At 38.4% G+C, this 26,989-nt stretch overlaps 1 protein-coding gene across 3 annotated transcripts in view; it reads left to right on the forward strand.

Annotated features, from left to right (window-relative positions):
- MYO16 (myosin XVI) overlaps window positions 1-26,989 on the forward strand; it is a 366,647-nt gene that overhangs the window by 319,036 nt on the left and 20,622 nt on the right. For all 3 annotated transcript variants that reach the window (XM_004938536.5, XM_040662650.2, XM_416950.8), the window contains exons 31-33: window positions 1,206-1,513; window positions 3,328-4,530; window positions 21,865-22,023. In XM_004938536.5, the coding sequence (XP_004938593.2) occupies window positions 1,206-1,513; window positions 3,328-4,530; window positions 21,865-22,023 (1,670 nt within the window). The remainder of the gene's footprint in view (window positions 1-1,205; window positions 1,514-3,327; window positions 4,531-21,864; window positions 22,024-26,989) is intronic.

Raw genomic sequence — 26,989 nt, forward strand, 5'->3', positions numbered from 1 at the left:
AAAACAGGTATGTATCAAGAGCAGGAAAGCTTCTAATAACTTGCTGGGTATACAGATATTTACTTTTCCATAGGAACTTAATTCTCATCTGGAACAACTGCCTTTGCTTTCATTGCTTTTTTCAGTGACTTTATTAAAGTGAAAATGGCAGTGCATCTGCTTAATTAGCTTCAAATATCCCAGTGATTACATATTGGAGGAAATGCCTTTGTCAGAAAGACTGTAATTAAACATTACAGTGAAAACAAATTATCCACTGAGCACCACACTTTCATCCTTAGCTGTTTCATTTACTGCATGGGCAGCTGGCTAGATCCTGTGCATGAATTCCAGTCCTGCTGGTGATCTGCCATACAGAAATGCAATTTGAAAAAAAAAAACAAATGCTTCGCAGTTTGTCTGTAAAATGATGGTATGGACATCTATCTAATAGGCAGCCACTCTAAGCTGAAAGGTTTCCAGCATTTTGATTTTTGGAAGAGTAAAATGTTTGAAGAATTTCTGTTAAAAATTGGTTTGTTGGAAGCAGCTGAAAAACATCATTTCTCTGTATGTATTGAAATAGCAATAAATAAATAAATAAATGGAATAAGCAAAAGTCTAAAACTGTGATTGAAGTAACTAAGCATAATGTCATAGTTAATATCTTTAAAAGGATAGCTATCAAGTAAGCCTCCACAGGAGGATATGCAGATATCTAGCTGGAATCATTCAGGCAGCCACTGTAGCTGGTTAAAAGGGTCATTAATATTTTAAAGATTTGCATTATCTAAATAGAATTTATTGTTGTCTTTTCAGAAAATAGTGATAAAGGCTCAGCATTTGCTGCCTCAGTAACTTTCCATTAAAATGGATTTCCCAGAAATTATCATTCAGATTGGAAATGCGGCTTTTGATTGTGTGCAACAATCAAAGTGTGAACAATTCATTCACAGAGCGTCTGATCCACAATGTGAAACTGCTTAAGGAAAGCTGCATCTGTGTGAAAAGAGAGCCAGTGTCCCAATTTATCATGAAACAGGAAATGGAGGAAAGCTAGCAGCTTGATCTGGATTTGTTTGTCAGGAGATTACTACACACATCCCCTCTGCGCAGCAGGGGAGGCGGGAGGCTGTTTACCAAAAAGCTGTTGTTATGTTTGCATGAACAGGTTCATTGTTACCACTTGAATAATGCATCTGGGCCTGTCTTCCGTGCTTTTTCAGAGCTGAAGACAAGGGTGGGAAGCTCCCTGAGGACGGCTTTGCTGGCTACCGTGCGCCGAAGCACTTTCACTCCAGCTCCGTGCCCGTCCCCATGGCTGTAGAAGGCTTGGTACATTCTGCGGCTGGGTCGTCCATCAGGTCCCCATCCCTGCACTCAGTGTTCAGCATGGAAGACAACAGCAGCCTGCCGTCGCCACGGAAACAGCCTCCTCCCAAACCCAAGCGGGACCCCAACACACGGCTGAGCGCTTCCTATGAGGCTGTCAGTGCTTGCTTGTCGGCGGCTTCTAAGGAGGCTGCTAATGAAGGTCAGGCAGAAAGGGGGAAAGCGTCACAAAAGTTATTCTAGGGTATTGATTTGTTCCCTCCGCTTTGATCCTTCCAAACATGGTCAAGTGCCTTTGAAAAGCCCCGCCTCTGTGAAATATTTCAGTGGCAGTAAATAAAGGTAGTCAATTTATCATTTGCTCCAAATCAGCAAATAACTGCTCATGTGTTCTAATGGCCTCGTTTGTCAACAACCTGAGCCTGTTTGCAGAATTCCCTCTGGAGACAAATGATCTTTGTCAGCTCCAGCAATTCTACCCCACTGACCATTTTCTTTCACCTTTTAAACTGTTAGAATATCTTGCACTGCTAATACAGAATGCCAGATTCTTGAATTTCACCAAGTTAAACATTAAACATTCTCCTACTTTTTCTCTGTATTCACAGAAATGACTTGTGCATTCAGTGGCTTACGTTTGTGCCATAACTTGCCTATGGTGAATTTTTTGTTTGGAATGAAAGCGCTATGAAAGTCCCAAAAGAGTTGCATTGCGTTATCGTACATTAAGTCCAGTTTTGAGTTCAATTGTTCTGTCCTCCTACACGTTTGAAACATATGAGTAGAAGACAAAGAGAGGGGAGACATTCTGCTTTTCCTTGATAAGCCTAATTTGTCCTGTTTCATCTAAAGAATCCTCTAAGCTTATCAAGGAAGATTCTTTGGGCTGGGTTTAAAGCTACATGTAACCATTCTCTATGCCTGCACACTGGCTGCAGAGCTTTGTGGCTCCCTCTCTCTTGCAAAATAATTACTCATGCCCAGTTTATTCAATGCAGGTCCGTTTTCCTAACCTCTACCTTGCTCATTCAGACTCCTTGTAAAGCGAGGTGAACTCTTGTGTGTGTCCAGTGTAAGTAGTTTTAAACTAGTTCAGTGTGGATTATGGATCTCTGCAGTGGTTTAGGCTTTCAGTGCAAAGCACTGGAATAAATGATTGATTTAGCCAAAAAACTTTACCAGACGTTTTTGAAAGAATGACAATTTAGATACGTTAGTATGGTCTTAGCAGTAATGCTTATGCACACGCAAAACAATTGGACCAGTTTCCCTGCTGTGCTCATTTTCCAAACATTATGTATTTCCTGAGTCTTTGTCTGAAACCAGCTCTGATTTACACCATTTAATTTATATCTTAAAAGACTAATCACCTATTGATGATCGGTATCTATTATCTCCGCTCCATCTGTGCCTGGAGGCTGTGAAAAGACATCTAGAGTTTTGTTAACTGTATACTCAGTTGAGGAATTGCCCCTAGGCTATGTGATTCCCTAACTTTAAAAATTATTTCCACATCAGCAATACAAAAGAAGCAGAGATAGGGATAATATCTGCCTGTAATTAGAATTTTATATACTGCATAAAAGTCAGATATTTCAGTTACTGATGATAACATGCATGCCAGAGTAGCACTATGCTGAAACTCCTAGTTAAAAGCACACCCTTGTGTTCTCTCCCCTGGGGCAAAAGGAATAACAAGCACGTATTTCCATGCATTACAGACCTTGCAGTGAATATCTGGATTCAAAAAATATCTCCTTGGGTGATAGGTTTAGTGACAGTAGAGGCTACCAAAGCGGATTGTATGCCTAGACAACAAAAGCTTGTGGTTTGGAATGCTGGAAGTTCTGCATTTTATTCATTGAAATATGTATACTTTTGATTGAATTCCTCTGTATGTAACTACTCTTAATGGTAAAATTATACATGCAAGATTTGAAAGCTTAAGTACTAGACCTGTGTAAGAAAAAACTAATTTCAATCTGTTAATAACATACACTTTTTTCACTTTCCTAGTTCTGACCCGTCCAAGGCCACACAGTGATGACTATAGTACCATGAAAAAAATACCTCCCAGAAAACCAAAACGAAGTCCCAATACAAAACTCAGTGGCTCTTATGAAGAAATACCTGGCCAAAAGCCTGGGGATGTGAAACAGGCAAACACAGTAGCCAAACAAGGTAGCTATGACACTGCGGGAGTACAGAGAGCAGCTTCTGCTGATGTGCCACAACATGGCACATTGAGTCTTTATATGTCACAAGAAGAGGAAGAAAATGAACCTGTCTATATTGAAATGGTAGGGAATGCAATGAAACACAGTTCTGCTGAAGCAGAAAGCCCAGAGCAAGGAGAGTCTGTATATGAAGAAATGAAGTATTTTCTCCCAGAAGAAGGAATCAACAGTAATGGAATAATTCCAGTAGCAACTGGATCTCCTCCTCTGGTGTTTGAAAGCAAAAAAAATGTTCATGTTGAAGATGGAACATTGGATGGAAACAGTCAAGCAGCTTTGAACTATAAAGACTCGTGTGACATTCCAGCCCCTTTCCCTAATTTGCTCCCTCACAGGCCACCACTTCTCGTGTTTCCTCCAACTCCTGTCACATGTTCTCCTGCTTCTGATGAATCACCTCTCACACCACTAGAAGTTAAAAAGCTTCCTGTCTTGGAAACCAACCTAAAATACCCTGTGCAGTCAGAAGGCTCAAGTCCATTATCACCACAGTACTCTAAAAGCCAAAAGGGGGAGAGTGAAAGACCAGCATCTCCAGGCTTGGTTGTATTCAATGTTTCCAGCAAAGTGACTCCACCTTCAACACCTCCTCCTCCTCTTCCACCACCCCCTCCTCCTGTACCACCTCCTATTTCCTATCGGGCTTCCACACATTTTGCATTTCCTCCAGAGCCTTGTGCTAGTTTTCTGATTAATACAGGGAAAACAGGTACAAACTCAGATCTATCAAAAGTACCTCAGAGACCAAACCCTGCTCAGCTTGGATGTTCACCTTCTCCATTCTCCAAACTGCCTTACTCCCCAAAGGTGGCAAGAGCAGAACACAAGAAATTGAACTCTAATTCATCATCTTCATTTCCATACAGCCCTACAAACTCAAGGTCATTGACCAGTCCCCTTGATGAGTTAGCAAGCTTGTTCAACTCAGGACGGAGTGTGTTACGGAAATCTGCAGCGGGACGTAAGATCAGGGAGCCAGAAGGTAAGACTGATCTCTGTGTATTTCTTCTGCACCATAACAAACTTACATTTAAAAGTGACAGAAAGTGACAGAGTAGGTAAAAACACAATACAAAACTGTTCTTTTTTTTTTTTTTTTTAAACAAAGATTGTTGTAATTGTAAGAAATGCATGGAATTTGTTGCAAATGAAAAATATTGGCCTTCAGGTTTTTTCTGAGATACTGGTTTTTCTTTTACCAAAACACTTGTATGACACAAAATTAAATGATAATTTATAACATTCCAATAGTCTCAATACAATAAGCACAAATGTTACATATCATGTGAAAAATAGTTTATTATATCAATCAAATACCTCAACAGCAAAAGGAGGATTAAGGAGAATTTCCATCCTTTATAGGATGTCAGGAGAAACATAGTGATGAAAGGTGAGGATAAGACTCAGTCCCCTGATTTGGAAAACAGTGACAGTGACAGGGTGCAAGACTGAAGCTCCTGTAATCCAACTTGAAACTATAAGCGAGCTTTTACATCATTTGAGTTCATATGTCAATGGGATCAGATGGAATTAGTCCATGGGTATTGTAGGAGCTGGCAGTAGTGCTCACTAAGTCACTATCAATAATTGACCAGCAGTCCTGGCTAACCAGGGAGTTCCCAGTTAACTGGAGATTGGTGAATATGAGCCCAGTGTACAGGAAGTGCAGGAAGGAACATCTATGGAGTTACAGACCATTCAGTCTGACCTAAGGAAGGTTATGGAGCAGATTGTCTTGAATGTTATCACATGTCACATGTAGGACAATCAAATGATCAGAAATAGCTGGCATGGGTTTATAAAAAGCAAGTCCATCCTGACTAGCCCGCTGTTCTAAGACTGGCCTGCTTACTAGAAAAGATACAGGCTGTGCATGTCATATACCTGGATTTTTGTAGTGTTTGACACTGTTTCCCACCACATTCTCTTGGAGAGACAGACAGACAACTCATGGCTTGGATAGGTGCGTGGTTCACAGGGTGGAGAACTAGTAGAAAGGCTGAGATTAAGTAGTTGCATTCTTCAAGGCTCAGTACTGGGGACAGCATTGTTTAAAATTTTTGTCAGTGATCTGGATGAGGGGATCAAGTGCAACCTCAGTAAGTTTGCAGACCAACATCAAATTAAGTAAGACTGCTGATCTGCCTGAAGATAGGAAGGATTAGCAGAGGGATCTGGATAGGCTAGATTGATGGGCTCAATCTAATCACATGACATTCATCAGTGCAATCACTAATCTGTTTTCACCATCAGCAAGGCTAAGTACCAGGTTGTGCCCTTGTGCACAATTCCATGCAGTGGTGATGTAGGCTTGGGGATCAGTGGCTGTATTGTTTCCCAGCAGAAAAGGACCTCAGAGTGCTGGTCAACAGCTGGCTAAACATAAGCCAGCAGTATGCCTTGGTTGCCAAGAAGGCCAGTGGCATCCTTGTCTGTGTCAGAAATATGGCCAGTAGAATGAGGGAAGTGATTGTCCCCCTGTAGAGACCACACCTTGAATGTTGTGTTCAGTTTTGGACCTCTCACTGCAAGAATGATTCTGAGCTGCTTGCACGTGTTCAGAGAAAAGCATCAATGCCAGTGAAAGGACTGGAAAATGAAACTTAGGGGAGTGACTGCAGGAACTGGGGATGTTTAATCTGAAGAAGAGGTCTGAAGAAGAGGGGTGACCTCATTGATATCTACAACTGCCTGAAAGGAGGCTGTAATGAGGACTCTGTCAGTCTCTTTTCTTAGGTGGCAAGTAATGTGATGCAAGGAAGTGGTCTCAAGTTGTTCCAGAGGAGGTTTAGAGTGGATATCAGGAAGAATTACTTCACAGAGGGGATGATCTAGCATTAGAATGGACCTCTCAGGGAAATGGCGGAGTCTCCATCCCTGGAGGTGTTCAAGAGACATGTGAACGTGGTGCTAGAGGATGTGGTTTTTAGTGGCTGAGTATGTCAGGCTGACAGTTGGACTTGATGATCTGGAAGGTTTTTGTAATCTAAACAATTCTGTGATTCCATGATTCTGTGACAAAGATCTCAAAACGATTGAGTTTCTACAAGTTTCATGAAAAACAAAGGTTATTCTGAGTATTGGGATTGATGAAATTTGTAAAGATGTTGCAGTAGCTTTGCTTGCTTTAGCAAAGTAAATTGATAACATTCAATATCTACTAATACATGGCAATTTTTTTGTTTTGCTTTTAAGCCAGAACTCTGTTTTTATTATGCAGTTAATACATTTTTATCTGTTAGGAAATAACTATCAATTTTAAAGTCATCTCTTTGGTTGTATTTTTTCAAGTCTCTCTGAGTGTATCTGGCATGGTAAGCGTACTCCAACCAAGTGAGAAAATTGACTTTTACCCTTAAAAATGTTTATTTGGGTTTGAGGATTTCTGCAAACTCAATTTTCAACTACATGTGACCATGATAGAGTTCACCCGGAATGTTGAAGATAGCGCATTAACACAGGCTCCCATATAAAAACTCTAAACTTACCTTCCACAAGGAAAATGTTGTACTTCTAAATATTTCATCAAGGCAACACTAACTATGGAAGATCAAAGTTCAAGAAAGATACAGAATGAAAGACTTGAATCAATATTTTATGAACTAGGAAGCTATATAATACTGTAAAATACTAAGTGCAGCTACATATGAGTAATTCAGCAATGAGTAGATAGATCGAAAGTGATAAAGGAATACAGGTGATGGTATGTTCAGTGCTTTTGGCTTTTTCATGTACTTCATAGTCTCAGGTGGAATAGTCTTTTATTTAACCTCTGATACAATTAATTAAATGGAAATCAGTAGAATGAACTTAGTTATGTAAAACCAGAAGTTGTCCTTGTTTTACTTTTTGATTTTTTTATCACATCTTGCTTAATGCATATTAAGTTCCTGGAAAACTGCCCCCTTTCTTCAGTTTATTTTGTTATTTTTAGTATTTTATTATGAGAGAAGGTGGGATAAAAATAAAAAAGAAGATTGGAATTCATGAAAATTAAGACATGACCTAGAGCAGCACTCTGTAATGTGCAGTTCACTTCTCCAAGTTATAACCAAAAACAACGTTAACTCAAAACAGAAGGTGGAAGTGTGGGCCATTTCAGAGTCAAGGAAGGTTAGCTATGGAAATCAATGAGTTTCTATACAGAACCATCAGCCTTGGAGATAAAAGCCTCTTTGCCAATAAAAGCGTAATACAGACAGATCTCCCAATGTGCCTTCCTTTTACCTGGAGGAGTAATTTCAAGTCCTGAAAACACTGATATCCTTTTGGCTCCTGACCTCTCTGTGGGAAATGATCATCCTTAATTCCAGTAGAATGGATTTGTGGTTTTCTGATGGACCGCTGGCTTATTGTGAACTGAACTGAGATCACCCTTCTTTCATGCATGCAACAATAAAAATAATAAAATGGCAACAACTTGCCTGATGTTATAGCCTGGGCTTTTTTTAAAACAATGAAATAGTCTGCAGGCTCAAGCAATGATCAGTCATTCAGTATGCAGTTTCTTGCAAAGTATTTTATGGGTAATAAGAAGATTTCGGCTCTCAGAACTTATAGTTTAAATAAGCAAAACTGTAACAACTGAGAACTGAGTGGAAGTGATTTCTCCTTGGATTGCAAAGAGTTACTGCTGAAGCTACAGCTGTACTGTTAGACAGAAAATTCCTTCTACTCCATATCAAACAAGACTCGGGTGCAAATGGGCAATAATAATATATGCACATGCTTTTTTTTCTATTCTTCATGATTGATAGAAGTAGGAGCTTTAGTTTGCAGGACAGATAGAAACTGAATGATCACGTGTAGAGCCACTACCCAGGTGTTTCTAGATTAAAACCTTAGATTTGAAATGAGATTTCATGAAACCCAATTCAATGTCCTAATCACAAAAACTACTCTCTTTAGTGGAGTACACTTTTTTTTTTCTTTTTTTTCCCCGCCCCCCCCCCATTTTTCACATCTAAAGCATTCCTGGAGAGGAGGAGGCAATTACATATTTAAGTATTTCATATTAAATATTTGCAGAGCAAGGTCAGAATTCTGTTTTCTTCAACATGGATGAATAATACTCAAATTTTGTACCATTCTTTTTGTGATTTTATATAGTTAATATTCCCCACAAAGTGGATTTTTTCAGCTTCAGAACAAAAGAAGGAATAATCTCCAGACCATCATCTGCACTTAGATTGGCAGACTACATACTAATATGGATTCTGAAAAGAAAGGACCAAATGAAATACGATTTTCCCTTAACTTGGATGAATTTGCTTACCATCAGGCTATTGAGATAAAGACTTAATGCCTTCTCTCCTTCCTGCTCATTGAGAAAAAGTTGGTATGGATGCTTAACTTCTTAGCGTAGGCAAAAGAAGATATATAAACTTGCTGCCTGAGGTTTAGTTGCCAAAGAATAAAATTAGACAGACCTTTCCTTTATGCAGCTCATCAATGTATAGGCTTCAAGTTTTGTGAATTTTTGTTAGAGTTTCATTACAAGTAGGCCTGTGTATACAAGTCTACGCTTCAGTAACTTGTTCCTTTACAAAAAGAGCTTAGGAACTTACGTAGCAACAACAAAAAAGGCATGCAAACTTTAAATTGTTGACAGAGTATCTATACAGTATCTTTAGCATCAGTATAAAGCTCTTTGCATGGAATGTTTCTAATACAGATAGATTCATGTATCTGTTAATTCTTTTACATTTTCCAGTATAAGCACTGGAAGTCATAGAAAGGTTGTTGCACCTGACGAATACAGATATTTACATGTACCTAGTTGGGACTAAAACTTGCCAAATATTCTTTGCTGAAATTGGCACAAACATGGAAAATAACAGGATTTAATGTGTATGTATGAGGTTTACTGTCCTGTCAAAGGCAGGTATCTTATTGATAGCTAGTAAATAATTTTCTTCTATCAACAGATTAGAGTAAGCTGCTATTGTGCAGTTAATGTCTCAACAGCGGATTGCAAATTAAATTCCCACTGGAGTTTCTGAGAGGAAATCCCAGTCCCTTATCCTCTAAGCCACTCAGCTTTTCTTCTTAAGCAACTTAATGCAGATAATATTCATATCTGCATCTCATTTTTCCTACGTTGTATTGATGCAATGTGATAGTTTTACTTTCTTACAAAATGAGTAAAACAAAAAGCTCAGTTGCCCTTTTTTCCTTCTTTAACCTGTGAATACTGGAGGAGTGATTACATGAGACATTAGACTTCTATAACATCTTTGAAGTAAAATTCTCAAAGCATTTGAACTTTAATGAATTAAGCTAAACAATACTTCTCTGAGAGAAATTAATATCTGTTTATGTAATTGCCTTAATTATCAAGGAATGAGGGTGACTTTCTATGACTAATTTTCAGATTAGGTATCTAAACACAGGAGAGTCATCCCTCTCTGATTCACTGTCAATTACATGCAGCTTTCAATCTGAGCCTCTTGCAGTATGTAGAGAAAAGTGGGAAAAAGCCAAAGCACTGCTACTAACAGTTTAGTGTGAGTCATAAGAAAGGACCCATACTTGGCTAGCTGTAGATGCCCTATGCAGAATGTAACAAAAGAGGAGAGTGAACTGCTGGTAATGCTATTGCCATCCAGCACATGCTGGGTGACTTTTCTGAAGAAATAATTGTGGTTTGCATTACTGCTGCAGAGAAAGGGGTTAGAAGAGTCTTGAGAAGGCACCCGCCGTTTCTGTTTGCTGAATGTTTGTGAACATTCTACAGTCTGGAATATATCTCCTTAATCTGTAGTTTTCTCTCCATCTGTAAATCTGCCATTGTGTGGACAATTTGTCACAAAAAATAAAATCTATTGTTTTAGGATAAATACAATATACCAAGAATAATTCTCCATTTCAGAGTCCAAAAACTAAAATATATTTTCTGTTGAAGCGATTTACGGTTTTCTATTATTTTATATATATATGTATATATATTGCACTGGAGCATTTCCCTTCCTACCTGATTTCACTGCTACAGCCTAAAATCATATAATGTGTAATTTGCTTTGGTTCTCTTTTGTGACATGGAAATGAAGCGTTGTGTGCAGTTACAATAGCAGTTTTTACCTGAAAATTAATAGAACAGAACAAATCAAATCAAATTTATATTTCAGGTAAAAAAAATAATTTTATATTGTCAAAAACTTTTATGATATTTATTTTGCATTCAAAGTGCTTGTAATGAAAATAAAACCAAATCCTCAGCACCCTCCACATTCTTCCAAATCTGGTATTCAATCATATATGGGTTGGAGGAGGAAGTACAGCTTGAGGATCACCCAGGAAATATCAGTTCATTTTTTTTGATCTGATCTTATACCACACTTATCTACAGATAAGGATCCTGGAGCTGACGGACCAGTTCAACACAGTGCAGACTCTCATGTTCATACCTAGTCACTGCTTAACAGGAAGGAAGCTGAGGAGAAATTGGCTGTTGCTTTTAAATGGCCCATTTATGAAAACTGCAGGCATTCCTTTTATGTAACTGTGATTGATTTGTTTTGTTTTGTTATATTGTTGTTTTTCTTTTACCTCTTGGATTTGATTTACTACATGTCTCCTCATTCCATCTGATACTGGAGCACAGTAACCACACCATACTGCTTAAACTTAGGGATGTTTCAAGCCCATAGATTTTAATACTATCCCACCTATAGCTGTGACTTCACTCCTTCAGGTAGAGGTTTCCAGGATTATTTTCATAGCAGTGTATTTTCTTCACTTATCTGATGTGACATCGTTGTTTCAAATTCAGCGCTGATTCAGGAAGTTGTCTCACAGTGTTGTGGGCTTCTGGAGATATTAAACAGTCTTCAGTGTTTTTTATTTGTGATTCAAAATAGAGAACCACAAAGAACTTTGTTTGGGAACAACTGTGTCACTAGTCCTAAATCGAAGGTACATTAATGTGAAACATTAGTCATAGCTGAGAGAACAAGAAAATTGAATTGTAGCACACTTTAATTCCTGGTACTGACCAAGAATATTGGCTGTTTGGAAGTAAGCATCGTATCACCTGGTTTTACAGGACTATGGGTATCTGGAACAAAGTGGAGAATGAAATTTGAACACACCTTTTAATGAAAATCTCTCATTCTCAACATGAGTGAGGAATTCTGTTCAGATGCTTTTAACTTACATCAATCTCAGCATTAAATCAGCTTTTGCACAGAGCCTCAGTAGACAGCACTAATTCCATTCCACAGAAAGTGGCAAGACTATGACATTTATTTTTGTTTTGCCCTGGAATGAAAATAAAGCATTCTTAAATTCTGTGCAGAAATATATTCTTTCAATATCCAGTCTTTCAGAATTGTTTGGAAAGTACTGAAATGGTTTGTGTCACAGATGCTGAATTTTTTCACACTGAAAATGTTAACGGTGAAACAATTTGACTTTTTTTGGACCAACTAAATTCAAGAATTTCAGCGGTAGTCATTATGTCATTTAGGGGTATCTCTGCACGGAAACATTTGTCCCTGTTAGCTACAATCCAAGCTGCACGTATCCTTTCTGGGTTAGGTATCCCAGAACAATGCGTTGTGATGGTGCAAGCTCCAACATGCCTCACTGATGACCCAAAGGTCTTGACAGGACTTGAGCAACTCACCATGAAACAATCCCACAAATTGGTTGTGTTCCAGCTGCAGCATTGGCATTTTGTGGGTCAGGATGGAGAAGCAGAAGAAGGCAGCTGAAAAGAGAGTGCAAAAAAGCCTGGGTTATAAACATGCAAGTGCTCTGGCCCTCGTGCTCTCTTCTCACAAATTCACTGTGCTGTTGGGAGAGTAGGACAGGTTTGGAAATGGAGCAGGTTGGGAAAGTAGGAGCAGCAGTCTGGGGTATCTGCCTTCTCCCCAGGCCCACTAGTGAGTGGGAACATAGAAAGGCCTTTGGATTCAGGGCTCTCTTGTGTGGAGCTTTTGCTTTATTTTAAAATGAAAGCCATGAAAATGAATTTTATCATCCATGTGGCGCAACTTTCAAATGAAAAGAAAACATGAAAAAATTGTTAGTCATGAAGTTTAATATTTCAGTATCTCTTTTAGCTCTTTCCTTAAGATATGGTTTCAGTATAATGATGCTGACTGTATTAGTAGAATGTAGTGATAGCTTTTAGCCACAGGTTGGCTATATTTGTACACAGTATGGATGCTTATCACACTGCATCTGCTATAGCCATACATTCCTGCTTTGAGGATCATGGGGGTGTCATTGACCATCGCTGAATCCCTTCAACATGAACTTAAAAACAAGCTAAAGGTATATCTCCAAATTCAATTCTGATTTGGTAAGTTGTGCAAAACAAATTGCAAATGTTGTCCAAGCGGTTTTCCAGAATAGCTGTCTCTGTATGTTGGGCAGGATGACAGCACAGATGATCCAGAAATACTTCTTGGACTCTTCCTCAAGACCTGCCCAAAAAAATCATCTAACTTTTGTGTTGCTGTTGGTGCCAGAGTTCATATAAGAGAGATCCTGAAAAATTTCTGTAGAAGTATTCTCTGACAAAAGTAAACAGAATCAATGGTTGTGTTGTGGGAAGTCCCTGTCTATTTGTTTGCTTGGGTTTTTTTTGTTTATTTATTTTCACAATATTTGCAACTGCATTTGAAGGAGAGGAAGGTTGAGACAGTGTCTCATCACATAATTCCTTCCAACAGCAGCTACAGACAGCAGTAATGGCTGTTCTGTTACTGAGATACCACACACAAAAGTAAACATACTTAAATGTCTGTCTTCAAAAAGGACTTCTGCATCCATATTAGTTAGAAGAAAACAGTTTTAAAAAAGGGAAGCTGTGTTTCGTACCAAATTGCCATCTCCTTTTCCAGATGGCAGCAGTTGATTAACCACACAAGCACAAGAAATAGACTATTTGGTCAGCCAATCAACACACCTAAGAGTAAACAAAATTATTACAGAGTATAATCAGCTAGCTTTTTTTTCCATATTAGACTTTAAAAAGCAGGGGACATGAGGGAAAGAGATGTTTCTTGTAAGGCAGGAAGTTGTCTCAAGCAGTGCTGCCTTCCTTCTTGTCCTTGGAGGTCCATGCTGAAGCCTCAGAAAGGCCAATCGCTGCTGAGATCCATTCCTAGAGAAGAAGGGGTTAAGGAAATCCCACTTCTCTGAAACACATATACTGGTGGGACTCCAGCATACTTGCTGCATTAAAAAGATGTTCCAAGTTCTTGTTCAGAGGCTATCAACCAGGAGAGATGGCAGTCTGTCTAGATATTCTTTGTCAGTGACGAATATTTAAGAAGGCTATTTTCACCCCATCAGCAGCAATATTCTTTGACTCATGTTGGGAACCAATCTAGTTGAAACAATCCAGAGTCCACCAGACAGAGACAGAAGGCACTTTTACTGTCTCCCTCACCAGCTCTGAGAGCTTGCCTGACCCAGAGGTGTCTCTAACATTATTTCTAGGAAGAAGCAAAAGGTTTGTAGCTTGTAATGATTGTTATCAGTGTAAAAGTAAAGCACTATCTTCCCACCACCACGAATCTGTCAGACAAGAAATCAGAAGAAACTTGCCTGAGCATTTTCAATTCTGGGTGTACAGCTGTAACAGCTATTTCTATAGCTGTAAAGTGATTTACAGAAAAGTCATGGGCTCACTCAGTTCTAGGGGTTTCTGCAGTTGCCTCAGTAACTTTCTTCTCACTACCAGCCTTACATTCTGAGCTCTACCTAACCACTGTCACACCCATATGATGTTCTTGAAGATAGAGGTGGATGAAGACGAAGAAGGGCTCTTGATCAGCTTAGATATTAGGAAAATTTTCTTCTCAGAATGACTGCTGACGCAGTGGCACAGGCTGCCCAGGGAGGTGGAGGAGTCACCATCCCTGAAGGTGTTCAAGAGATGTGTGGATGTGGCACTGAGGGATGTGATCAGTGGGCATGGTGGGGATGAGCTGATGGTTGAACCGGACAATCTTAGTGGTCTTTTCCAACCTTAATGATTCTGTGATTCACCTCCAGCAGCGTGAGATTTGTAACTTAAAGTTCTTCAAGGCTTATGTCTACTCCTTTTGCTTCCCAGAATTCATACAAGACTTCCACAAATGCATCTTCTCAGAGAAAAGCAGGAATTGTCTGTTTCCCTCATGCCATATTTACCTGCTGCATTTAAGAATGAGGCTTCTGGAGTGGCTTCTAATGCTTCTAGTAGCTTCACTTATCTCAGAGAGAAGGATGCTGGAAGCAACACTACGAATTCTTCGCTGCCTGTCCTGGGAGCATCACTGTGGGGGGAAATCCTACAATTGCTGCTGGCAGTGCAGGCTTTGCGAGATGAAATAAATCAATGAATAATTATTGCAGTGGCAGCCGGCAGCACAGCTATGAGGGCGAGACAGACAGTACACGCTAATAGGCTGGGGGAATCCTGTCTTGTCAGTTTTCATCCTGCTCCATTTCTTTCAGCAAATAAGATGCATCTGCTTGCCTCCAGCTCTCAGCAGACAAAGTAAACAGTCATGCTACAGCAGGTCACAGTGTGACTTCATGTGAGTAAACTGAACTAATCTGAAGCAATATGCATTCATCCAGCGAAAGGACACCCAAGACAACGTGCTGGGGGTAGCTAGTAAACTCCACTGACAAGGAATGTCTCAGCAGTAAGTCAGAGCAAAACAGGAAATGCCAAGTGAAATTGCCAAGGTGCAACAAAACACAGTGATAAACACTGGAGCCAAAAGAAAACAACCTATCCTTATGTAACCTCCCTCTCCTTATCCTTCATCAGACGATACCTGTGTCATTTTCACAGTCATCATCTTCCCTCATTTCACAGTGCCCAGTTAGCGCAGGAAATGTAGCAAATATTCAGGGTTGACTGCTAGAATTTGGTGTATTCCTGACTCTCCCAGGAAAGAATGGGGGCATAGATCGGGAATCCCTTCTGTCTGCAACTTCTTGCCATTCATATGCTTGTTAATGAGATCCATCGGTTATCACTTATTCATGTGTACAGTGACAAGCTGCTTGATTTGAAATTTTCATTTGCTGGATGCTAGCCATAGTTTTCAAGGAAATCAAGCTATTTAGCTTTTAGATTCTCTGGTAGGTCAGGAACAAAAAGCTTCTTCAGTAGCAAATGAATGTATCTACCAGAATACAGTGTTTTCTAGATTTCACAGTTACAAACAACATTGTAAACAGCTGTCTATTTTGATGTGTATAGCCATATACTGATTAATTGTTGCAGGAATACGTTTTTCATTAATTAAGAAATCATGTTTTATATTACTCTGGGATTACATGATAAGAAGAGCTATTTCCTCCTTTTTTTCATATACTTCTTTCCATAATATGTCTTACATATTTTTGTAGGTTGAGTTCTTTTGTGGAAAAGGTATGAAGCTTCTTCTACAATATTTGTGAATTTTATTTTATGGGACTGATCATTTGTGGACCAGGACAGAGGTTGTTTCTGTGTTAGGACAGAGACACATCTAGTTTAGCTGGTGACACAGGAATTCCTTGTTTGGGAACATAGCCTGTGCTCTCCAATTAATTAATGAAGTGGAATGTGTGCTGTGAAAGAATGATCCAGATACGTGTCAGATCAGATCAAGAGGAGTATACACCGCTTGTATGTCATGTGACTTCTGTTTACCCTGGAGTAAGACTAAGGAAACTTGCCTTCCCTATCTCATTAGAGAATGGCCTAGCACAAGTGAAGATGAAACTTCTACGTATGACTTCAGCAGAGACTGTGCAGTTGTTTGGTGGTCCACTAGCCTCATCCTGTTTGAGGTTGTTTTTTTGGGTTGTTTTTTTTTTTTTTGACTATTTTATTTATTTATTTATTTATTTTATTTTTCTTGAGATGGACTTAATATTGACCATTTATTTCTGATTACAGTAGCTAGTCAAGGCAAAGGACTGTGTTTATTTTTGTAGATGAGCCAATGTCAGGGTATGGCAACTCAATCATCTGGGCAGCCAAAGTGTTCAAGCAGTCCCTGGCATGGTTTTGGAGCTGGCAGACTGGCCCCCTTCCAGGCAGATCTGGGCATGGTTCAGGAAATGGCACAGGCCAGGGACTATTCCCAGCAGACAGCTTGGATGTGGTCTGTCTGCTGTGGAGGAGAAGTATGTTTAATAGCATAGACATGGGTCCCTTACCATTTGCCTCAGGGCCAGAGAACAGTTGTGAACCCATTTAAATTACCAGGACAGAATAAGTAGGAGGCACTCTGTATTTACCCTATATCATGAATCGCTCAGTGCTCTGGCAGCACTGCACAAAGCATCCAAGGTAAGCATGAATCAGATCCAAAACCCGCTGGAAGCAGTGGAGGCCTTCTGTTGTTATTAATGAGTTTTCAGTCAGACTGTAAATGAGCACTAAATACTAAAAGAAGTATTTGAAAAAAGAGCATAAAGGGACAGATATAAGTTATGGATGTGCCTATTTTTAAAGAAGGAAGGGCAGAAAAAAAGGGCATTGTCTGAAAAGTAAATTACAATTCAATCAGGTGAGCTACTGCTGGGTTTTTAATAACATTCTGTTTCTCCTGTCTTGCTGCAAAAAGAGTCTATGGTGGTTCCACTTAAATGCTGATATCAATCATTGATTTATACTTTGCTTTAGATTTTATTTAAAAGGCTAAATATATAGTTTCCTTACAAAATTAATAGTTCCTCAAAATGTTTCAGTATTGTACTTTAGTCTGTCATCTGAATAGAGTCTATGCTAGTTTATTTTATAATTTGGTGATAACACCATTAATTCAGCCTAAATACTACTCATGAAATAACTGTAGTGTTTGGAATCCTACTTCTTACGCTTGAGAAAAAAAAGAGCTTTGTATTATGATAATTGAAACTCATTTATTTGGAGCTCAGTTAAAAGAATTGAGTTTGGCCTTCTGATACAAAGTTATCCCATTTAGTCTTTCAGTGTGTTGACTTTCTTTTAAAAGAGAAATAATAATTCAAAAATGAAAATAAAAAGCAGATATAGAATCATATGTTAAATCATGTCTGTGACTGCCATACTCTGAATTTATTATTCCAAAGTAAGTGAAACTAAGTTCATCTGATGCCTTATGAGTTTTAAACTCTTTACTCTCTTTGAGGAACACTGAGACTAGTATGCAAATATGGATTTCACTACCTGCCTCTTTTGCATGCATTTCCTTTAACACTTTTCAAGTACTGTTGATACAGTTAATTATGGGCTTACTGGAATACAGAGCTTGCTTGTAAGGAAATAACTGTTACATCTTCATTTGTCTTACTGTGATTAAAAATGCTGTACGTGACCTTGCTTTCAGTTATTAACTATTCTGCAGTGGAGGGGCAAATTCTGCCCCCAGTCCATATACATCCTTATTGTCCATGCATCTTCATTAACTGCAAGATTAGTTGAAGCAGAATTTGACTGAGTCAGAGATATCCTTTTGCCAAATTGAGTTTGTCAAAATAATAGTCCAAATGCTTCTCGCAGTTGCAAACAATCTGTATATTTTCACTTGGAGCTTATATTCCTTTTATAATCATGAACTCCCACCGTGCTCTTACAGCTGATACCTCTCTGTAGCTAGTGTCTGACTAGTAGGCATGGATGACTCTTCAAATAACATTTATTACTGGCTGGCAACTCTTAAAATGTTGTTACTAAAAAAAAAAAAAAAAAAAAGTAGTGGAAACTTCTGGTAGATCATCCATCCATCTGGTGAGAACAGCAGAGTACAAGTCTGCACTAAAAGCTTGGGTTGGTGAAGATGTAGGAACCATAGTTTCTTCTTTTCTTCTCTCCTAAAGTATTTGTGGTAATTCCAGAAGGTTGATAAGGGATGAGAGAGCTGTGCACTGTTGTTTCTGTAGGGGTTCATGGCAGCAGGGGGAGGTAGACTTTAATGTGGAAAAAAATCTAAACTTCTGTATCAGATGACTGAGAATGCGTGAGGTTTAAGTGAATTTCAGATGAGAATTTGATGGATAAAATTAGAATTGGGGAATTTTTCATTGAGTCTTATCAATAAGTGTTATCAGTGTACTACCTTATATCTTTTACAGTGTCCACAGCATTTCTGTCTAAGATATTGCTGTGCAGTGCTACTCTGTGTGGAACAGCAGTGTTATGACAAGAAGTCAGGAGATGCATTTTTTATGTTCAGTAAATGTTTTAGGTAGTGGGGAGACAGCAAAGAGGGCCTCGCAATTCCAGCCTGGATTGCCCAGTGATCCTTGTCAGTTCTGCAATGCTGGACAGTACACTGATTACACCTGACTAAAGTATCCTCTTATTATCCTATCTATAAAAGAGATTTTCTTAAGAAACTCACCCATTTTACACAAAGTCAAAAATAAATAAGCAATACGTATTTGCTAGGGCCTCTCCAGGAGTCTTTTACAAGTTAGCCAACATACGTGTTTACACTCTTCGCAGAGATTCACATCTGCTCCAACAAGGAGCTGCAGATGCCTATATATAGAAAATCAGTGTGATCACCTTTATACAATCCAGATTATTTTGGAACAGAATATGGACTTCTCTTCTGCCCACAAGATTAAAGACATAAGGCACTGCGAAGTGTATTTTCTTTATTATAGCCTTCCATTGTTTAGGTTGGAGAACAGAAGGCTCTGAGGAGACCTAATTGTGGCCTTCCAGTGCTTGAAGGGAGCTTACAAGCAGCAGGAGGAGTGACTTTTTAGACAGTCTGATAGTGATAGAACATGGGGGAATGGCTTCAAGCTATAAAAGGTGAGATTTAGATGTTAGGAAGAAACTGTTACTAAGAGTATGGTGCAGTGTCTGCTGGCACAGGATACGCAGAGAGGTTGTGGGTGCCCCATCTCTGAGGATTTCAAGGCCAGGTTGGATGGAATCCTGGGCAACCTGATCTGGTTGCTGGCAATCCCCATGGCAGGAGATTGGAGCTAGATGATCTTCAAAGTCTCCTCCAACCTAAGCCATTCTATGATTCTGCGATTTCATGATTCTATGGTTAAGTAACTGAAGATGTAAATTTGTTAGAGAGACTGAATGGAGCAAATGGGATAGCATGTCTGTATGTAAATAGCTGTCCCAAAAGGTATTCTGTTTGTCCACTACTTGTTTCTGCCAGTTTATAATGAGATTTTCACTCAATAGTAAATATCCGCAATGCTCTGTATAATACAAAGGATAAAAGATTATTTTATTTTTGTTCTGAGAACCCTTCATGAATGCTGTGAAAAGATAACAATGTACCCGTGAAACAAAAGGCTTCTACAGAGTAGGAATGCAAGAAAATGTCTTTCCACTTGCACAGTCAAATGAATTGCAGATGTCAGGCAAATCAATAAATCTTTTGGGTATCAAGAAAAATAAGGATCCCAGCCACTTCCTCTGAGACGCTTTATGTAAAAGGTGGCACAATAATTATGTAGGTGGATTATGATCTATAGGCAAGTGCACTGACTATTAACATCCATAAGTGACATTTCCTTTTCAGACAAATTAAATGCGAGCTGCAAAGACACATTTTTCAGTCAACTTGCTCGCACAAAAGCTAAATCAGGCATGCTCTTATAATTGTGCTGCATGCATTTTCTAGCTCAGACTCCAGTTCTGCCGCCTGCCCCAAATCACTTACTGCGGGTAGAGGTGGCCTGATTTTTTCAGTGCATAGCACTTTTGCCTAAATATGCAGTTTATGAAACAGCACCACCGAAATACTCCAATCAGATCTGGCAACAAGTAAGGATCAGGGAATGAGGGCAAGAAGGGGAATAAAAAAAAAAACATTGAAATGCTTTATTCTGACAGCTTGGAAATGAACTTTTTGACTTTTCAAGACAGCTTTTTTGTTAGAAAAGGAAATGTTAAGAAAGATTCAGTATTAGATAACTGAAAGCTAAACACAACTAAGAAAGCCCTTTTCAATGAAAGAAAACATTTCAAGTCAGTCAAAATGGAAGTATAGTTTTCATTTCATTAATTCATTTCAAAAGAATGTTGGTACTTTGTAACTCAAGGATTTTTTTTCTGTTTAGCCATGAAAATGAAAGTTGATGGTGCACTCAACATTAAGTTTGAAAATCTGCAGGAAAAGTACCTGTTATATTGTGAAGAAGTATTTTTTTCCTCTCCCCATGAAAAATGCTTATGTGCTTAACACTTATAAGTATATATTGCATCTTTGAGAGAGCTGAGAATGTCACTGGACATACAAGTGAATGCTGTAACACTGGTTTTAACAGCTAGTCTTTTGACCACCATTAGTTGTTGCTCTTATTATGATAAAGCTTAAGCAGACCCACCCAAAAGCAAGCTCTTTGAGGCTTGAGGTCAGAGGAAATATTTCCATTTTAAAGTGATAAATGAGGGCCTCTACCCAGATGAGCCACAACGCATCAGACTTGCAGCTAATGCCAGTTCCCAGTGGGTGGAGGGAGTTAGGGGAGCTGAAATGATGGAGCTAGCCAGAGAGCCCTGCCAGCGCAGCACTTCAAGCAATCTCACTGGGGCTGCCACAGAACAGCAGAGTGGGGATCACCTCAGGTGCCGGATGTGCAGTGGGACCATTCCTGGCCTTGTCTCCTAGTCCCCTCAGCCCTCAGTCAAGATAGAAAGAAGAAAAGAGATTTTTGCCCTTCTCTTTGAGGAAATATGCACTGTATGCAGCCTGTGATTTACTTCAGGACCAGGGCTCCTTGTGTTATCTGGAAGAAATTTAACTAGAAGCAATGACTTGAAAATCCAGAATGTTATAGAAAGTGACAACTGATGGCTGGAAAGCCCTGAGGCAGGGTAAATAGTGCCCATGGGGAGGCCTTGCTGGCAGGAATGTTGCTACTTATGGTTTTGTGTTAAAGGCTGTCTCATTTTTCAAGGGGGGAAGGGGGGGGAATGAAAGAAAAGAAAAAAGCCATGTTTTAGCTGCTATTGTTATGACCTAATGTGATGGTGAAAGGCACTGCAGTGATGACAGCAGTATAGGAACTTCTGTGACATAGAATAGAACCTAAAATAGGGTCAGTACAAACGCATGGAGTTTTTTTCAGCTGATGTATACGTGAAGAGAAACAGTACAAATAAAATTTCGTTAAAGCTTTCAATTTCATAAACTTTAAATGGCTACAGGTGGAACACTAGCAAAAAAAATAGAAGAACCCTGCAAAAGTAATTTACTTGAACCTTCCACATTTATCACTGATCTAGTGAACTTAGCGATTAATTAAATTGATTTGATAAAGTAATTTGGTTTCTCAAAGTTAATTGTGTCTATTTCTGTGTGAAAGCCACTAGCAAATTGGAAGCTGACAAGCCTTTTCTCTGTGGCAGGTGGTGAAACTAACCTGAACTTGAGGAGCAGAGAAGATCCAAATGCATCAGATACTGGATCAGAAACGCAGGATAAAAATGCAAATAACCATGGAACTCAGTCTTCTAATCCACTGTCCAGTTCTGTGACTGCTGAAAATGGAAATTCAGTATCAAATGGTAAGCACTTTTTAATCCCAAATCTCTTCTAACATAAAATTGCTGAAGTGCGCCTTTCAATGCGCTTTTAAAGATACAGTCAGGCTGGAATCTCTTGAGTTGTGAAATATCTCTGTTTGTGGAACTGGCTTAACTTTGTGTGTATGAACCGATAAGCTCATCTGCAATAAAAGCTGAATGTGAAAAAAAATAAAACAGCCTCTGTTGAGGAAGTTGTAATTACCTCAGCTCCAAGTCTGTAAATAGCCTAAGGAGAACTGAGATTTGTGGCTTCTGATTCTATAATCAAGAAAAATGGAAGAGAAAACGGAAAATCAGGATCTCCCATTAGTACAAGTGCCTTACTAGTGAATGGCAAATTGTGTGTAATTGCAGCAAGATGATCAACGTGGTGCAAGAGTGACCAAATGAAATCTTTTGAGGTCCTATAAGCATAATTGTAAGGTTGTAACGTCTGTACTAAGGAGAATCAGATAATGAGATTACACAAGTATGAATGTAAAATGAGACAAAAAGAAAGTGGAGGATGTGGAGGAACAAATGTCTAAATATATGTGTGGCACTGCATATAGCTATCTTCCTACCAAAAACATAAATCTGAATATGTTTTACCTAAGTAGAGCAGTTGCATTGTCTGTAATGCTAAGGATGATCGTACACATAATGTAGAATATAGTTGGTAGCTTGAGAACAACACTGGAAAAATCAAAGGAATAAAGTATCAAGTGAAATACTACCTTTTGTTTTCCAAATATACTATTCTTAAAAATAATAATAATAAAAATTGAAAGCTAGACCTGTTTAATATGCATAGATTTGAACTGAAAAATCAAGTTTATCAGGAGTATTTCATTTCATGTTCCAGATACACTTTACGTAAAAAAAATCCTCCGGTTTTGAAATGAAAAAAATCAAACTTTATTACTTGAAATGAAGCATTTCAAAATTAAATAATTTGGTTTTTTTTTTCCAGAAAAATTCATTCTGCAGTTGTTGGCCAAAATAATTCTTCCTACTCTCTCTAATAATCAAAGCAGAAAATTCATCCACTTTGAGAAGTCATAGGAGTGTAGAGGTGCATTCATTCCTGTGTGGAACTGGGAACACACTGTAATAGAAGAAAAAGGCATCTTTGTCCATTATAACTCTGTCCCCATTTGTATCAATACAACAATTTAGGGAGGAGGGAGTGTGTTTTCCAAATGTATAACAGTCAGACTGTTATATTAACACAAAATCTGTGGGTAGACCAAGACTTTGATTCCTTTCTATGCACGATTTTAATCATATATTCTGATGTCCTAATGGGACCTGTGGGAGATCAGTTTTTTATAAGAGCAATCATTTTATCCCCAGATCCCTTAACGGGGAGTTTAATCACAGGAGCTGCATTTTTTTCAGCTTAGAAATGAAGTGATGCTTTATGTTTCTAATTTGTGATGATTATAGTTAAGTTAGCAAATGATCGCAGTTACTGAAATAAAAGGTCGTTGCTTGAATAGAAGGCCAACTGGTAGGAGAGATGAGTGCTTTTACCTGTGTGAAGTTTTTTATTAGTGTGTTTGCAACCACTAGTAGCCAGGGCTATTCATATCAATAACACACTGAATCTATTATGCATAAACAAATTATTTTTAACCTACTTGTAAACGGAAAGTTTAATCATAAAGGTTTAATGTTGTGCAATGGAATTTTCCAGTAAGGTATTTTTTTCCATTAAAAAACATCACTATATCAAACTTGAACTTTCTATGGAAGGTTGCTGATTTTGATGCAGCTTTCACAAGGAATGGTTTTGGCATTCACTGTAGACAGTGAGCAGAAAAAGTCCTTTTAGGTCTCTCAGTATCCCAAGGAATTAACATTATTTGTGGTACTTTAAGGTTCAAATCTGCATTTTGCCTATCAAGCTGTTGTAGACCAAAATCAAAAAATAAGATCTGTGGTATGGAATTCCACTTTTCCAGATAGCATTAATAATAATTGAAAGCACTAACAAAATGAAATTTTCATTGTACTTAGATTACGTGAGTTCTAAAACACCGTTCTTAAGAGTAAAAGTCCTTCCATGATTCAACTTCAACTTCTTCTTGATTTTGAAATCTGTGTGAAATCTCTAGTCAATATTGATATACCTACCTATTGTAAGGTACCTGCTTTAGCAGGGGGGATTGGACTCGATGATCTCTTGAAGTTCCTTCCAACTCCTGTGATTCTGTGATTCTATGCTTCTTTGATTTTCGAGTGTTCCATGAGATATTTTCATGTAAAATACTTCATTTTTTATTACTGTATAAAAGATTCCTCTAACTTTTCAGAGAGTAAAACTTGAAATGTGTTATTAATTAGCTGATGCCAAGATTACAAAATTTGTGAACATAAAATAATTTGCTTCCCATTGCTACACAGTGGAACTGTATAACCTACTTTTCATCGTTAGTATGAAAACCTAGATTTGTACAACATCACATGAGTTAATACAGAAAGCTGTTTCTTAAATATGACTGATCTTTTGCTATTAAGAATGAAGCAAAGGGTCACCACTGTAGTCATATTAACCAAGATGTTAATCTTATGTCTAACCTGATGATTCTTTGGAAAACCATTACTAAGCAACTAAAAGACTGGCTAGCTCAGCTTCCAAACAGATTAATGCTATGTTGCTCTGAGAAGCTGAGTTTAATTTCTGGCACTGCTGTTAGCCTGCAATTTTAATAAGTTTCTTTTTAATTTTATATAATGTAATCTACTTCTTCTTTTTGTCTATAATAATAGTAACAGCTTTCTACAACTCCGTACTATGACCGTGTGGCTTGTCTTCTACAAACCTGCCACACCTACCAGACTTTTATTCTAAAAGAAACCTTTTTTTTTTTTTTTTAAGCTATTTTCTTGTCCAAACACAAACAGTAATCAGAAAGCCTATAATAATCTTCTATGTTACAGTGCTGAAATCTGTGATCCTAAATTGCTCGAAACACCGAAGTAAGCGATAAACACTCAGACATAGCAGATAAAAATGTTGTGAAATACATTGTTGTTTATTTCCACCTTGTACTTTATGGGATATAGAGGAGTGTTTGATTATTAAATGATATGATTAAATTTGACAACTAATAAAATGATTGAGGTGATTGAACCAAAGAAATTCCCCAGGTATATGACAGTTTTTTACCCCCACTGGAGTGCTGTAGAGGTACTTACTACTGTGATCCAACTGAAATCTAGAGTTTCTATGTAGATGACACTGCCCCATTTGGATCACAGGAGACTGAATATGCTGCATCATGCCCAATGGGCACACAGGCATGTGCTTTGTGCTGTGCCAAGCATCCAGCTTCATTGGCACCCTGCTGTCCCTCCAAGGAAGTTTTGCTGTTTGTTTCTCTTCAGCTACATCCAAGGCCCACTGTTTGTTTTGTGGAGATACATGTGAATGGACTCACTGTATAGTTCATGTCGGTCAGCTGACATGAACCTGACTGTTTCACTAAGAGCCCTGTGCATTATTCTGGTGAGGGGATGAATCTTGCCTAACTTTAGCTGCAAAGAAGGTGGCTGTTTTCTCGAAGCAGGTCATCTGTGGGCTATAGTCTGCTGAATGGAACTTACCTCTTGATCTTAGCACAGTAGGCTAGGAGTTCCCATCAGCCTAGGAAATCAATGAATGGGATAGGCATCACAGCAGACAACCTTTCAGAATGTCCATGTGACACAGACATGAGCACTTACTGTGGATAACTTGAGAACAGTTTGAGGAAAGCCCACTCCTGATGACAGAAATCATGCTCCAGCCTGTACTTCTCATTAACCTGCATTCTTGTAGTTTTGCCCTTGCTAAATTGATGCTTCCAACCTTGCGCTGAATTAAGCAAGGTCTTATTCAGTGCACAACTGTGGTATCCAAATATTTACTTAGGTGCACGTAAAGGAAAACTTTTAGAGTGCAATCAGCTACTCCATTTATCTTTCCAAACTCCACTAGGCCTCTGCTTGGTCTGTGTTGACATGCTGTTGCTGTACATGGAAACTTTATTTATTTGATAAGACTGCTTATCAAAGTGCTTTTCATAGGAATAGAAAATCACTGATATTCCTAGCTCAAGGCTATCATGCACCATAGATCCTTAGGTGTATAAATATAATGCAAAAGCAGTATCTTTTTCAAAAGCGTGCTACTGGCCTAGGAAAAATTTTTGTTCTTTTACAAGTGTCTATAATTATGCAAATAATTTACAATATATTTTTTATACAAGTTAAATTAAGAACATATATTATAAAAAGGCATTCTGCATTAAACTGTGGTTAATTTTTTATTATTGTAAAAAAAATACTGTATTGACAAAAACATTTTTAGAGGGAAATCTCAAATTAAAAACAAACATTTATTTCAAGCATTTCATTTTACCAAAAAAATGTGCTTTTGCTCAGGGCAAATTTTATGTTGTAGGGCAGGGTTTGTTTACTGACTTTAGGAAATGTAAGAAAGGAATAGTGGCAACACGTATTTGACAAACCTGGTACATTGGAGAATGTGAATATCAGACTTTCCAGTTTTTACATAATACCTCATGGACCAGCTTCAAAAAGAAAGAACCCCACCCTGAAACAAAACATTGTTCAAAGCATTGAGAGAACATGCTCAGATGCCCTCACTGCTTCAGATAGATTGGAAAGTCTGGATCCTCACAAGATTTGTTCTAGCTCCACAGCTGCCATTAGGGCTTTGGCCATTTTACTGCCTGTGTGTGTCTAAAAAAAGTCCAGGTGGTTTGAAGCTGTAGAAGATCAAAATTTAGGAATAGTTTACACAAGTTCCATTCAGAAGAACAATGCAAACAAACAAACAAACAGAAAAAACAAAAAACAAAAAAACAACAAAAAAAACCCAGCTGTCCTTATCTACAAAGCTATGGATATTCAATAGTATGAGGGGGAAACCAGAAGTGAAATCAAGTGAAAGAAA

This window comes from Gallus gallus, chromosome 1 (assembly GCF_016699485.2).
Source record: "Gallus gallus isolate bGalGal1 chromosome 1, bGalGal1.mat.broiler.GRCg7b, whole genome shotgun sequence".
NCBI classification, from domain to species: domain Eukaryota; kingdom Metazoa; phylum Chordata; class Aves; order Galliformes; family Phasianidae; genus Gallus; species Gallus gallus.